The 14,890-nt window shown below is 42.0% G+C and overlaps 1 protein-coding gene across 3 annotated transcripts in view; it reads right to left on the bottom strand.

Moving 5' to 3' along the window:
* Positions 1 to 14,890, bottom strand: part of PCDH15 (protocadherin related 15) — a 1,185,684-nt gene that overhangs the window by 334,501 nt on the left and 836,293 nt on the right. For all 3 annotated transcript variants that reach the window (XM_084845696.1, XM_084845694.1, XM_084845693.1), the window contains one exon: positions 3,626 to 3,734. In XM_084845696.1, coding sequence (XP_084701822.1) covers positions 3,626 to 3,734 — 109 coding nt within the window. The remainder of the gene's footprint in view (positions 1 to 3,625; positions 3,735 to 14,890) is intronic.

Below are 14,890 nucleotides of genomic sequence, written 5' to 3'. Positions count from 1 at the left end.
GACTCGATGGTCCATTGAGCAGGGGGTTGGACTCAAGGTAGGCCCCTTCCAACTCTACGATTCTATGATTCCATAGTGATTTCTACATGTTAAAAATTGTTTTAAAAAGAGTTCTAGAAAACCACAAACCCAACAGATGCTGCTTTCCAGCGGCAATACCACACAAGTGTAATTGCTGTTGCCGCTGCACCCACGCAAATTGCTTCTGAGAAGTGGCACTTGTTGTAACAATGGACACAGCTGGACAGATGTTATTTCCTCCACGGGGCTGCTCTGTGTGGAAGATTTTCCAGCTTCTGAACCCGCCATATGTTAGATGAAATGTGAACACACCAAACCAACCATAATTAGTACATCAAATGGACTGAGAAGTCTGAAATGTTTCTGCTCTATAAATGTAGCTATAATATAATGAACTGTCTGTTCATACTCATTTTCCCTTCTGTTATTCTCAGAAAAATATGACAGACAATGATATTATAGCAATCAAGATAGGAGATAGCTGAATAGCAACAGGGGTTTAACTAATAAGTAGAAATGAGAGAGAGGCAAATTCTGAAGGTGTTGAAAGAGAGAAGAAATGGGGTTTTACAGGGCAACTGGATATATAGTGAGAAAGATGAAACAGATAAAAAAATCATCCTTGAATCACTTAGGTATATAATTACGCAAATTGCTCAGTAAGGATAAGAGGGGCTGTAATCGTCTCCACACTTTTAAATGTTCATCTCCTGGGGCAGACAAACCTATTAGAATGCTCTGATGAAAGGAAGTGCTGCCAAGTTGCCACTTCACTTGATCAAAACAGCTCTGTGAAAATCAGTGGTTTGGGGCTACCGCCTGTTATTGGTGGAGCTGGATTTGTAACTCATTACCAGAGCAACCCTAATACAACGCTGTACAGGCTTGGCCTTCGGACAGAACTCATGGTGAGAACTTGGAGCCAGAAGGTGGATGTCATTATATATCGCATTGGAGGCCAGAGAGTTTGGGACATCTGAGCAATTCAGGATCAAAGACACCCAGCACTGTTATCCTTCAGGCTTTCACAAGCACAGTGATTTTCACAAAATCTCACCACTTGGCAGAGTGGGACTGCTGGGCTTCTCCTAAATGAGCCTTTAATAGGTTTAAACAGTTAATAACATGAGAACAGCCATTCTGGATCAGACCAAAGGACTATCTAGTCTAGGATTCTGTTCCTACAGGGGCCAACGATGCCTATGGGAAGCCCACAAACAGGAGTGCAATAGCACCCTTCTGCTTGTGCTTCCCATCAACTGGTAATGATAGGCATACTTCCTCTGATACTACAGGTAATATATAGCCATCATGACTGGTAGCCATTGATAACCTTATCCTCCAAAACCTGTGTGCTCCTTGCGAGTAGCATAACAATGAGCTAGCTGCTCAGAGGAGTCCACATTCCTCCCATACATGGTGATAAAGTGGACTACAAATTAAACTAAACCATAAATAATGGCCATGTAAGCAGTCAATCTAATTCACCAAATGAACAGTCTGGCAAGGAAATAAAACCAAGAATCTAAAACCAAACATCGTGTTTTCAACAAGCATCACTGAAATGCTGCTTGGTCACCTTCTGTCACCCTCATTCATTTATATTTCACAAGATATTGTGCTGTGTTTATTAATTCTTTTTCTCTCTCTCTCTCTCTCTCTCTCTCTCTCTCTCTCTTTTTTATTACTTCTGCTGCCTTCATGTACTGAAATGGACTGCTTCTCTGAGTACAGAGGATCAGGGCTGTGATTCCCATTGGTGCTACAGAAGCCATATTTCCAATTTCACTGTATTTCATAAGTAACCATGATCTCTTAATCAGACAATTTTTCCTACTTGGAATCTATAGCAATCAGTTTTGGTGGCTCATCTAGGGTGAATTTAGGTGATGAAGGAAAGATCTGGGTGTTGATAATAAGCTCATTGGCTCATATGGAATATTCTGTCTGTTAATGGCCATTTTGGATGAGGACACTCTCTTGTTGTGAGTTGCTATATGATGAAAGCTCCAGAAAACTAGGTTTGCATGTGACAATAGTAACCACCATGAGAATGACAAACCATACATTAATATTAAAATTTATGTTGTTTTTCTACAGTGTATACTGTTAGGGTGCAATTCTGGACATGCATATATACAACCAGTGTGGTGTAGTGGTTAGGGTGTTGGACTGGGACCCAGGAGATCCATGACCTCTGTCAAACACATTGAGTTGGATCCAAACTTAGTCATACTTGGACTAGACCCATTTACATCAATGAGGCTTAAATTAATTTATGCTCCATTCATTTCAATGGGTCTGTTCTACGTATGACTAACTCTTTTTTGTATGTCAATTCTGTACGTCAAAAAATGATGCTTGGGGAAATCTATCTCACTTTTGAGATCAAAATAAAATAAAATAAAATAAATCACATATTATTTATATTTATATTAATAATATGGGCTTCCTACTGGAGCAAGGGATTGGCAAAATATCACAGACACTAAGTTCCAAGTGACTCCATCCTGTATCGCTTTAGGAGTATCTACTGAGCCCACTTGAGCAATCTTGTACTTTTTATGCCCTGTACCTGAGGTCTGTATTCGGTCTAGCTTACAAATTGTGAATATTGATGACTCTATCAACCAAAACGTCATGGCCATTTTCATTTAGTTTCCATCTTATGAAGTAACACTGATCATGTAGTCAGAACTTTCAGGCCTTGCTTCTAGAAAGTTGTCAGCACTTCAAGGATGTGTACAAAGAGAGTCAAGCAAACATTTTAGCAACAAATTAGTGTTCATGGTTGTTCAGGAAATAAACAATGTACAACATGGGAAACTTGATTTAGATGTAGCTTCTAGTTAATGTCTTTAAAGTAATGTCTGCTTTGGCCCTGACTGACAGTGGCTCTCCAGGGACTTTCCCATCATTTTCTATATTCTTCCACTTTCATTTAACTGAAGATGCCAAGGATTGAACTTTGGATCTTCTGCAATAAAAGAATATGCTCTATTTTACTAAACTATGGTCTCTCCTCTCCAACCCTATGAACACTTCAAAGTCTACTTGTCTCTGAGCTCAGAAGCAATAATGACAACTGAAGAGTCTAATGTAAGGGCTGATACATATTGTTATGAGATGAGGCAATACCTCACTCACAGGACAGTACCATCTCAGTTTTCATGCACACTGCTTTCACTTGCTTTCCCAATGTGAAAAGCGCATTGTGCATTCAAACATTCCACTGAGCTATTACTCCACAAGCTTTTACTTTTGCTTATGCTTATTATTTTTCTCCCCTCCCCATTTTTTGTCAGTCCAACACAGTGAAACAGAATCTATGAATGTGGATAAGCATTTCCTTGGATTCATCTAATGCACTTGCTTCATTATCTCAACTCTGAAACAAAGCTAAATCTTCAAGCAGCAGCAATCTAATTTGGGATAAACAATCACAATAAGAAAATGCACAATAACATACTTGCCTAGAACAATATCAACTATCAAACTAGACTCAGCAGGAACAAGTTATTAGGTTTCTACTCCCCACTTAATTTATGCCTGCCTGCTGCTAATACAGTCTTTGTGAAAGATAGTGAGATTATCAAATACCAACCAACTAGGATGGAATAGAGGATTCCTGGCCGATCAGAAGGAGGCTGGATGTTTCGGTCCTGATCTATAGCTTGTATTGGTGGCGTGACATTGATTGGATTCACATGTGCCTGGAATAAAAATTAGACACGTTACAATGGAATACTTATAAAGAGGATTCTGCTTAATATTCACTCAGGTTACTGTGTGTATTGAATGCCTACAAAATACTGTCCTGATATGGACACAAGTGAGATAGTTGTATAAATACATAATTTTGAACTATTTATGTGAACCAAAATATTAAAAAAAAACAATTCAAGGACGGTCCCGATTTATTAAATCCAATGGGAATTTTGCTATAGGTTCACAATTGGAAAGGCACTCTGCAAATTCTTTGCAATTGTAAGTAACTGTACTATGGAAGGGGTTCAGCATCATATTGTTACATGCTCTCTACTTCCCTAAGCAGTAAAACTTCCACGGGAAGCACTTATCTGGATTTGATTCCCTTTGGAAGCAGGAATGACTGGAGACTTAAGGCATTACTATAGTATTTTGAGTGCATTTACAAATATACAAGTTGAGCCTAGGTAGAGGCATCGCTTATGTTTCCTATAAAGCAGAGATGCACAACCTGTGGCCTGTGGGTCTCATGCAGCCTTCCTCCAAGGCCTTAATTGCACCCTCTGACTCCTACATCAGACAGCCAGAGAGAGGCACCCCTGTATTCCCAGATGCTTACAGCTGACACATCCCAACTCTCTCTCCCCATCTCTTTTTCTGCCTTATTCCAAACTGCAGCTTCTATTGCTTTGCTCTCTCACATAGACCTTACTTACATATTTCTTAGCTGGGAAGGGAAAAGATCCATCCTGGCCCTGATATAAAACCAGGCCCTGATGGTTTTCATATTCCCAGCAAGTTTCTGCTATTTCCTGGCTAACGGTTCCCATTAAGAGATATTTCCTACCCATTTGCCCAGGGATGGGGAATGTGTGGCCCTCCAGAAGTTGTTGGACTGCAACTCCCATCATCCCTCACCATTAGCTATGGTGATGGGAACTGTGGTGCAACAACTGGAGGGCCACATGTCCCCCATCCCTGCATTAGTCAGTAATCTTGCTTACAGAAAGAAGGTATGGCCAGAACTGGCAAGTTTAACTGGTATTTATAATAATATTTTAAGAAGGCAAACTTCAATCTTATGCATGTCAACTCTTATATAAGCACCATTAAGTTTAATAGAACTTACTCACAGGTAAGCATGCATAGGATTGCAGCCTGAGAGACCTTTTCTAAGTCCTATATATATTTAACAAACAAAGAAGTTGCGTGTCGAAAATATTTGTTTGTGTGTGTGTGTGTGGGGGGGTCATTCAAACCAACTGGTATGTTGACAGAACACATGAAGGGGTCTCAGAGATACACTATGCAGCATACATGTATATGCACGTAGAGCATCTCCAGGTGTTGAGGAACAGTCTACATGCATATATTGAAAAATGCGCAGGGTCCCTGCTCACAGTCACCCAATGAGCAGCTGGTGAGAGCATGACTGACAGCTCTCTGTGGATCCAGCCCATATGGCCTCTAACCCCATCACACATGCTTGTGATAGGCTTTGTATGAACACACACACACACCCTCTCCTGTTTATCACATATGTATGATAAAAGGCATCTTTCAGTTGACATGACTTTCAGTACCAGATTAACAATAAAGAGGTATTTCCTAACAGGGGAAGAGACAGGAGTAAAACAGAACTGAGTGAAAACAGGCCACAACTGTAGTAACCAGTTCCAACAGTTTGGCAGAAGAGTACAGGGGCTGTTGGGTATAAACTGTTGGGTATAAATTGTGAGGAAATGTAGGTCAAGGTAGACAATGATGTAGGTTGATATCTGCTGAGCAAAGTTATCATTCTCGGGGTGCAGCAGTTAACCCATTCTAGCTGATGAAGTAGTTTGGGTGCCCCAAACTCCTGCAGTTCTTAAGAAGACCATGCATGGAGGAACTTGTGGGATGCCTGCAACCTCTTACTCCCTACCATGCTCACATCTTTACCCAGTGCCAATGCACCACAGCGAGCGGACACCTCATGAACGGGTGAGAAGTGAGACCCTCCACCAAGTCTGTCCCTTTACTTCACCTTGGCTTCAATCGGAGAGTGTCATGCTCCTGCAGCAGGAATCCTTTTCAGAAAAGGAGCTAGAGGTCCCAGAGAGCATCTAGGAACAGCCTGTGGTATTCCTGCCTATCTAACAGTGAGAATAGCTTTTCAATAAGGCCTTTCCCACTGCCAGCAACACCTTCAATCCCACACAGTGACACCGCCACCAGGGCCTTTACCTCAGGCCCCACCCTTTTATTTTGGGAGATGTAAGGACACACTGGCTTTTAGTCTGACCTATATTATTCTCTCTATTGTTTTACTCTTTTTGTAGCAATGACCAATAGGCATAGGATTTTCTAAAATAAAGAAATGTTTATTAATTACAGCATTAAGATGTTAGTAAATAAGTAACTTTAAAAGCTCCTATTCATATCTTCACACATCCAAGGACACTTAATTACCATTTTTATACACATAAACCATAGTCACTCTCTATCTCTTCACCATCTATCTCTTCATAGACCCGCTCCCAATCTAAACTTTTCTCTATCTGTACTACACACATGCAGTTCTCTGCTTATATAGCACTCACCATCTCTCTCTCACACTCTCTCTCTCACACACACACACACACACACACACTCAGCCAATCATTTCACATATGCAAACACATCATACTTCCTATCACTCATACCACTCTCACCCTAAATCTTGCTGTTGTTTATTCGTTCAGTCACTTCCAACTCTTCATGACTTCATGGACCAGCCCATGCCAGAGCTTCCTGTCGGCTGTCACCACCCCCAGCTCCCCGAAAGTCGAGTCTGTCATCCATCCATCTTGCCCTTGGTTGGCCCCTCTTCCTTCTGTCTTCCACTTTCCCTAGCACACCCTAAATCTACTTACCATAAAAAGATAGAGGCATAACATTACTACACCTGTATAACCACAGATGCATAATATATATACATATAACATCACACAGCCCATGTCTGAAGACCAGGAGGAGCCTAGGCCCTTGGGGGAGATGGCCACAGATCCCTCCCCACCAGAGGAGGGGAACTCCACCTCAGAGACAGAGGCTGAGTGACCCCCTAGCTCCTAGGAGTGGTGACGTCTCAAGAGGCAGACCAGAAGAACCCCTTGGAGAAGGAGTGCCTGTTTGCAAAGGGAGACTCCCTGTGACTAAAGGACTCCTCATGAGTAGGTCCTTCCTCACGAGGAGGACTTCTTCCAGTAGCCTTTGATGTGCTGCAGCTGAGTCCTGGGTGGGGCTCCGGAAGTTCCAGCATATAAGCTCTGAATTGAGACCTACTGTTTGCTGGAATAACACCTTTATTTCAGCTCTTAGTAATGTGCACCCTAAGTTTCCTGATCTTGCTTCTTTGGACTGATATCTTGTGCTGCAGACTCCTGGGCTCCAAATAGGACCCTGTTTCTTGGATTGTGCTTGTATTGGATTGTCTGTGCTTCTGATTGCCTGCCTTTTGACCTTTGCAATGGATTTGCCTCATCATAGACTGCCTCAGGACTGAGTCTGAGCCAGCAACACCAGGACAGAGAGAAAACAGTCTTTCATTCAGTCCAGCCATGTCATGCCTCTGGGCCAAAATACATCACAATAATGATGCCTGGGACATCCTGGAATAGCACAGCTAGTTGAAAAAGTCCACCTTCCTTGAGGCGGTGTACCTCTTTCCTCAACATTCCCTCACTTTCTACCCCTTCCAATGTGCCAGTTCCAACCTGAGGGGCCTTTCCTTATGGAGGTCCAAGAAAGGTAGCAAGAGAGGAACAAATGGCAGCAGCAGTAAAAATAAAAAATAAAAAGGCTTCTTTAGGCTGGTAGAAACATCATATTTGGTGGGGCCATTTCCCTCTGAGGTGATTATTTGCCTCCCATTCCACTACTACAGCTTAGGCATTGTGTTTCTCATTATCCTCCATTTTCCTGGGTATACCCCTCATTTTAAAGTGCAAACGCTGAAAGCTAATGGCCGAAAGTTCAGGATATCTGTTAAAATTTTCTCAAAAGGTTAATCTCCCTGTACCAGTTTTCAACCAACTTCAACTCATCCACAAAAATTCAGTTCAGCTTTCCTTTGGCACTGAGTGACAGTTGAGAGAGAGATTGAGACAGGAATGGATTTAATCAGCGGATCCAGTCGTCATCATCTATGTGCATAACCACACCCACCATATTGCTAAAGCTTATGTTTAAAAAGTAATCTTTCTATCAGCCATGGGAGAGGATCATCTATGGACAGATGGACTTTCTTTTTTACACATAGGATTTGTGATTATACTTATTTTATGAAGTGATACATATGACAGATTAAAAAAATACAGGCTCTAAATCTGAAGTTATTTTAACTGTAATCCCACTGTTGCAATACTTGTAGGCTACTGTCAAAATGCAGCAGCACAGCCTCAATAAGGAATGGCGTTACGAAAGGTTTAAAACCCATGAGTTTTATGTTTCCCTTCAAGAAAGGGTTAGTGTTATTCAAAGCATGTATGCAAAATGAGCCATAAATTTTAAAAATGGAATGTGCGGAAACCAAACCATTTTAAATAGCAAGTTTCTCCTGAATTTGGCATTATATACTTGTCTCATAACATGACAGGAAGATAAACTGCGACATGTTTATTTAAAGGTGCCACATTGGAACCCATATGCTATAACTTAGCAGACTTCAAACTCCTATCACAACAATGTTATATTTAAATTTTATTGGGGGATTTCTAGATTTTGGTTTTAAAAAAAGATCATTCATGATTTCCCCATAAAAATGTTGTTTAGCATGAACCTAAAACAGAACAGCAAGATGATTGAAATCACTATGATTGATCTTTCATTAAACGTTTGTTTCTAGAGCAGATGCTAACCTAAATGGCTGCTTTGTCCTGGACTTTTTATTACTCATCAAATAAATAAATGGGTAGAACTCAGCCATGTGATTAGGACCATTTAAATGCAATAAAGCAAGGGTTATGAAACTGAAGAGCTCATGTTCTCAGTGCACATAACTCTGTGCAGCAACACAACTATTTCCTGCATGCTCCTTTGCTTCGGGATTACCTTGTCTGAAATTTATGCTTTTGTCTTAAAAGAGGAAGTTTCTTTGAATTACTTATCAGCCAAAAAATAAATTGTATTGCCTATTTATTGCTAAAATTAACCAGGCAGATGAACTACAAAGAAAAAGAAAATATTTTGGGGGAGGGGAGGGGAGGGGAGGGGAGGGGTGGGGTGGGGTGGGAGGATCACATGTTTGTTTTTCAAGATTGTACAGACATTTTTTTAAGTACACTTTTACTGGGTTTGTCATTCATGCAATAAAACAATGAAGTCTATGCTCAAGTTTCTGCATTCAACAGATTCCACTGATGACACATGTGCCATCTAGATTTCATAAAAAGAGTGGTAGTGAGCACTTTTCTGGAGTGGAGTCTACTCTTCTATCATTTCTCACTCTCGATATGGGAAGTCTATTGTTCTCCACACATATCTAAATATCATTGCCTCTAAAGGATGACATGGATGTGCCTGATCTTGACAGGGAGGGACTGAGTATGCAACACCTGGGTGGCAATGTTTCAGGGCCAAGGGGCTGCATTTGCCCATGTGGGGCTGTGGCGCTTGTTCAGACATTCATGATTACATGTCATCTCTTGGCATAATTACTGCAATAGGGATGGATGAAAGTCCCTTACCTCATCCCGTAGCTTGCTTTGCGGTGGGGGGGAGGCGCTCCGTCCCTCCCCCCGAAATTCTGGGTGGAGGGGAGGCGCCCCATCCCTCCCCACTGAAATTCTGGCCAGGCGGGAGGTGCCCCGTCCCTCCGGCCGCGAATCTCGTCTCCTGCTGGGACGCAAATGGCGGCGGCCATAGCTGCTGCCGTTTGCATCCCTGCAGTCAGCCATGATAGGCTAAGGGAAATCCTTACGTAGCCTATCACGGCTGACTTTGGGGGGGGGGAAAGCACGTATGCATTCCTTATTTGGAATTCCTTATTTGGGCACGTGTAGTCTACGTAAACATTTACACAGACTACGGTTAAAATAAGGGCAACGCTATTTGCGTTGCCCTTATTTTCGCCGTAGTCTACGTAAATGTTTATGTAGACTACATGTGCCCAAATAAGGAACACAAATGGCGGCGCCCATGGGCGCCGCCATTTGCATACGCGCTCCCCCCCACCCAAAGTCAGCCGTGATAGGCTACGTAAGGGTTTATGGAGCCTATCACGTTTGTTGTTGTTGTTGTTTTACTTGGAAATGGCAGCAGTGGCAGTGGCAGTGGCCAACGCATTCGGCCCCCCAGAGATTCGTGGAGAAATTCTCCGACATCCCTAGACTGAGTGGGTCACAGGCCAATGTGTAAACTGACACATGGAGAAGCATTGCATTTGAAGTGATATTAAGTGCTATGGAAGTTTGTCCATCACTTTGCTTTACTATCATCACATGATGAGCAGGCATTTGTGAATGAGCCTCAGCCCACATGTCCATTCCCCCATCCTGGAGAAGCTTGCAAGGGTGAACATGATAGCTAGCTTATCACAAACAAGCACTTAGGACTTGCGAGACAGCCCCAAGGTACTTGTTGCTTTAGCAATGGTCTGGCTCAGACTGAGAACCTATACAGGAGTGGAAGCTCTACCCTTTCCTGGATCTCATCGATGCCTTGATCTAGATAGGTGCCACATGGGCTTTCTCCTCTGCCCAAGTAGTCTCACACAGCTACCTGGCCACTTTACCAGGCTCCCCAAAACTCCTGCCTGGCTCACTGCCTCCTCTGCTTCTGTAGCCTGAGGGTGATGAAGAGGGACCCAAAAACTGACCAGGAGCCCAGACAACCAGTGTGAAGACCTCTGGTCCTGTGGCTGAAATGTCAATGTACTAATGTTCTGCAGGGACAGCAGATTCCTTGGCTTTCTGGCAGTGCTGGGGGACCTGCTCCCTCTCCTACTCCAAGAAGACCTCAGGCCCATGTTCTGGGTAGGGCTGAACGGTGACAAACAGCATTGAACTACTGGTCTTTGTTACTATGGCAATCTTACAAGGATATTATTTCAAGTCTATCTCAGTCACATTCTTACCTACAGTTACGTATGCTTCACAGGCTCAGAAGCCATTTAAGTTAGTGGGACTCATACCACAGTGGCCAGCAATACTGCAACCAAGGCAATTTTAATGTTTCTCACTCTTTTTTCCATTGGAAAAAAATAGCTTTCCTTACATAAACCATGTAAAGCATGCAAATTCCTGTTCCTTCTTTCTGACTGGAGACTTGTTGCAACATTTCTTTGGGTGTGCATGTCATATTGTATATCTGAGGCTGATACAGAAAGTTAAAAATTAAGGACTGGTGGCAAATAATAAAGACCATCTACATGTACCTTAATACAAGTAAATGACAACATTTTCCAGTTGGCTCACAAACATCTATAAATAAAGTGCAGCATAAAACATTTTATTGAGGTACTCCAAAGTTGCAGTGCTCCAAATTATATATTTGAGAGGCATATATGTCCATCATTTATAGCTGAGTACATAAATGTGGATAAGTAGTGAACTACACAAATTCAGAACAGGCACCCTTAATAATGTTATTCAAGTATAAATATCTACTCTTTAATCAAAGTAATCCATCATTCAAACTACCAAAACCATTTTGGAAACAAAATAGTTGTGGTTTCCTAAATGAGGCCAGGGATGGGAAATGCAGGTACTGCATTAATAAATGCTGTGTTTTCCAGAGTTTATCATTTAATGAAATTATTAAATTACAGCAGTATCAGATTGAACTGCTTGTTCAGTTGTGTTTACTACAAAAGAAGATATGAACATGAAAAGAGCTGTGCTGGCCTATCCGATGCTGCATTCTGTTCCCACAGTGGCCAATCAGATTCCTATACCTGGGGAGAAGGGGCAGAGCCTGGGGAAAAATGCTGGCAGGCTGGATAGGGAACCAACATGGGCCGTGCCTGGCGGAGGTTCCCCATCCCTGGTATGGAAAGCTCACAAGCAGGAGACAAGCGCAACAACATCCTCCTAGCAACTGGTATTCAGAGACATAATGATAGTCATTGATAACCTTATCCTGTATGGATTTGTCTAAGCCACTTTTTAAAGCCATGCAAGTTGGTGGCCATCACTACATCTTGTGTTAGCAAATTCCATAGTTTAACTGTGTGCTATGTGAAGAACTACTTCCTTTTATCAGTCCTGAATCTCCTACTGCTGTGACAGGTTTTAGATTAACGATGATGATGATGATGATGATGAAAGTCACCATTCTCTTTTCTCAAAAACCAAATTAAATACATTGGGATATTTGAGTACAGGTTCTAAATATAGGTTCATTTTAGAAGGAACAAGTGTGACCAGCCACAACATGTTGCAACATATTCTTATACCCTAATAGAAGTGCTCATGTTCAAGGCTCCAGCCAGTCATATCCTCCTCTAGCTGGCTATTCCATTTTTTTTTTTTTTGCAAGGAGGGGGATAAAAAGGATTAATATTTCTGTTTCAAATATTTACGTTAATATAAGCAGTCCATATATCTAAATAACCATCCGTATGACTTTGATGGTTGTAGGAGTTATACTCAAATGTGGCAAGAGCAGTAAGATCTTCAGTCCATCGAGTAACAGGTAGTGGGTGTCTTTCCTTCCAAGCTCGAAGTATAAGGGAGCAATCCTATGACCCCTAGACAGTGTCGGGGGTGTTCATAGGATATTTCGGATTCACGGAACCAAGGTCAGAGACAGCACTCCCACTTCAGGTCTGGGAATCTGCGCTCCTCGTCCCTTCCCCCTTGCAGCCAGCATGGAACAAACCGCGCCAGCTGCCACTCTGAAGTTGCCTCTGCTGCTCCTCCCACTCTGCACTGGATGCTCATAAGCTTCCAACTTCGAGCAGGGATGTCGTAGGATTGCGCCCTAAGTCTCTTTGCAACTGTAAAGGCTCTCAGTGTCCACTTTTGCTGTCCATCTGTTAATACCCAGTTTAAAAGGGCATGTACATCTGCTATTATCACGGATTTTTCAAGAACAAAATTTATATGAGCTATGACTTCCAACCAAAAAGAAGCCAGTACTGGTCCACATCATATGCCTCAATGAGGCATTGTCCTCATTACATCGCCAGTATCTAGCAGAGCTAGTCAGCTTTTTCTTAGCAAGCCTCTGTCGCGTTCAATATACATGAAAGACCAATTTTGTTGAATCACTCTAAATTTTAAATCTACCGAAATAGTACATATGGTAGCTAAGGCAACTTTCCATTGACTAAACTGTGTAGAGCATTCCAGTTCCTTTTTCCATTTATCTCTGATCTTTTGAACATCTACGTTATACCTCTACTGTTGGGGAGATGGCCCTGTAAGGCCACCATTGTGAGCAACATTAAATATATGAACATGATGGAGCCCCCATTTTGCGTAAAAAATGGTGGCTCACTGGACCCCTGGACTCAGTCAGGTGCTCACAACATCCCTATAAATAATCACCTGCTGCTGTTCTGCAAAGGGAATAATGATACTGCTGTTATACCGTGCCTCCTGCTATTTGAAAAGATGTATTCCTCTTGACCTGTGTCTGACAATCCATTAGTATGGTTAAGAGAAGAGAAAGTGTTTGAGTTCACTACATAGAGATTATCCCTTGGATGTTATGAAGAGTGCATGATGAGAGTGTAGTTTGTGTGGTTAATATTGGGCGGGAGGGGAGAACTGTACATGGAGTGACTGTGAATTCTAAAGGAACTTCTGTACCCAGCAATGTCCTTGTCATTTTAACTGACAGCATGCTAACTCCTCAGCTGACAATAAATAATGCAGACACGCAGTCACATTCTGCATTCAGCACTCACCTCAGGAAATGCCATTGACATTATAAAGTAGGTTATAAGAAACTGATTTCCTTTAATTATTTATGCAAATGGTTAGAAGTTCAAATGTCTACCTATAAGTATCTATAAATAAATGAGAAAAGGGAGGCTTTGCATCATACCCATCCACCCACACACGCACACTTTGGTTTCAGAAGCCAAAGCAGAAGCTTCAAAGCCTATGAAACACAAGGTACCACTGCATATGCAGCACTGCCCCCCTTGCCTTTGATACCCTCACCCCAGCCCTTGTTACAACGTGTGGTTTGCACTGGGGATGTATGTACGAGAATTTTGTGCATGTTCACAAATCATGTGAACATGTCCCATTCGTAATTCTGAACGTGAGCAGGAGCCGCCCGCCCCCCCCCCCTTGGAGAAATGTTTGCAAATTCCCGCTTTTGGAAAACGTTTTTTTAAAAATGCCCACTCTGAAATGCAAATTTTTAAAGCAATATGCATTTTCACCCCTAGGCAACTTTTGAAAAATATGCACAGAAATGTGCACTCTTCCCATTCGAATGAGCAAAAAAAAAAGAGGTTGGCAATATAACAGGAACAAACAAACAAACTGTGTGTCCTAAAGTCTCAGAAGTACAGAGGGAAACACCATCAGCTGCCCATCCAAACCTCTGGATTGGATAGGCCTGGTATCATTATGAAGAGATTGGCTTCCTGCTCATGCCTGTCCCACAGACGAGTTCTGTCTTCCAGCTCCTTTACTGCACTGCAGGCTCTACCTTCTAGTTCCTGCTCAAGCTCTTGACACTGGGCTCACAGCTCCAGCCTGGCCCCGATGCATGGAAGGAAAGGAAACCTGTAGGTCTTTCCACCAGGTAGAATATACACATGTGATTTTGTCCCTTCATATCCAACTAGAACAAATGGAAGGTAAATTAGAAAGAACGATGCTGTTAAACATGCATAGCCCTGCTAATCCATCTATGTTTACTAGTAATGGAATGCAAATCTACATTTACGCTTTCCTCCTTTTCTGTGGTTAATATTACGCAGTCCCAGAAGGACGATTTATTTTGGTGTTATTCATGAATTTGTGTTTAGCACTGCAGGAAAAGCCTAAATTGGATGGGTTCTGGGAAGATTAATTGTACCCATTATATATTCCAAGCTCTAAATGCTGTGACAATAATACAGCAAGAAGGTATCTTTTTCACAACCTTTAATGAACAGTTTCTAGAATAGCTTGACAAATGGAAGTATAATTATCTCCATGAGAAGTGGCACTGTGACAAAGATGAGAAAACTTCTCAA

This window comes from Heloderma suspectum, chromosome 3 (genome assembly GCF_057233095.1).
Source record: "Heloderma suspectum isolate Gila_16-S chromosome 3, 16-S_ref, whole genome shotgun sequence".
In the NCBI taxonomy this organism is placed as follows: Eukaryota; Metazoa; Chordata; class Lepidosauria; order Squamata; family Helodermatidae; genus Heloderma; species Heloderma suspectum.
This window is presented reverse-complemented; position numbering and strand designations above follow the sequence as displayed.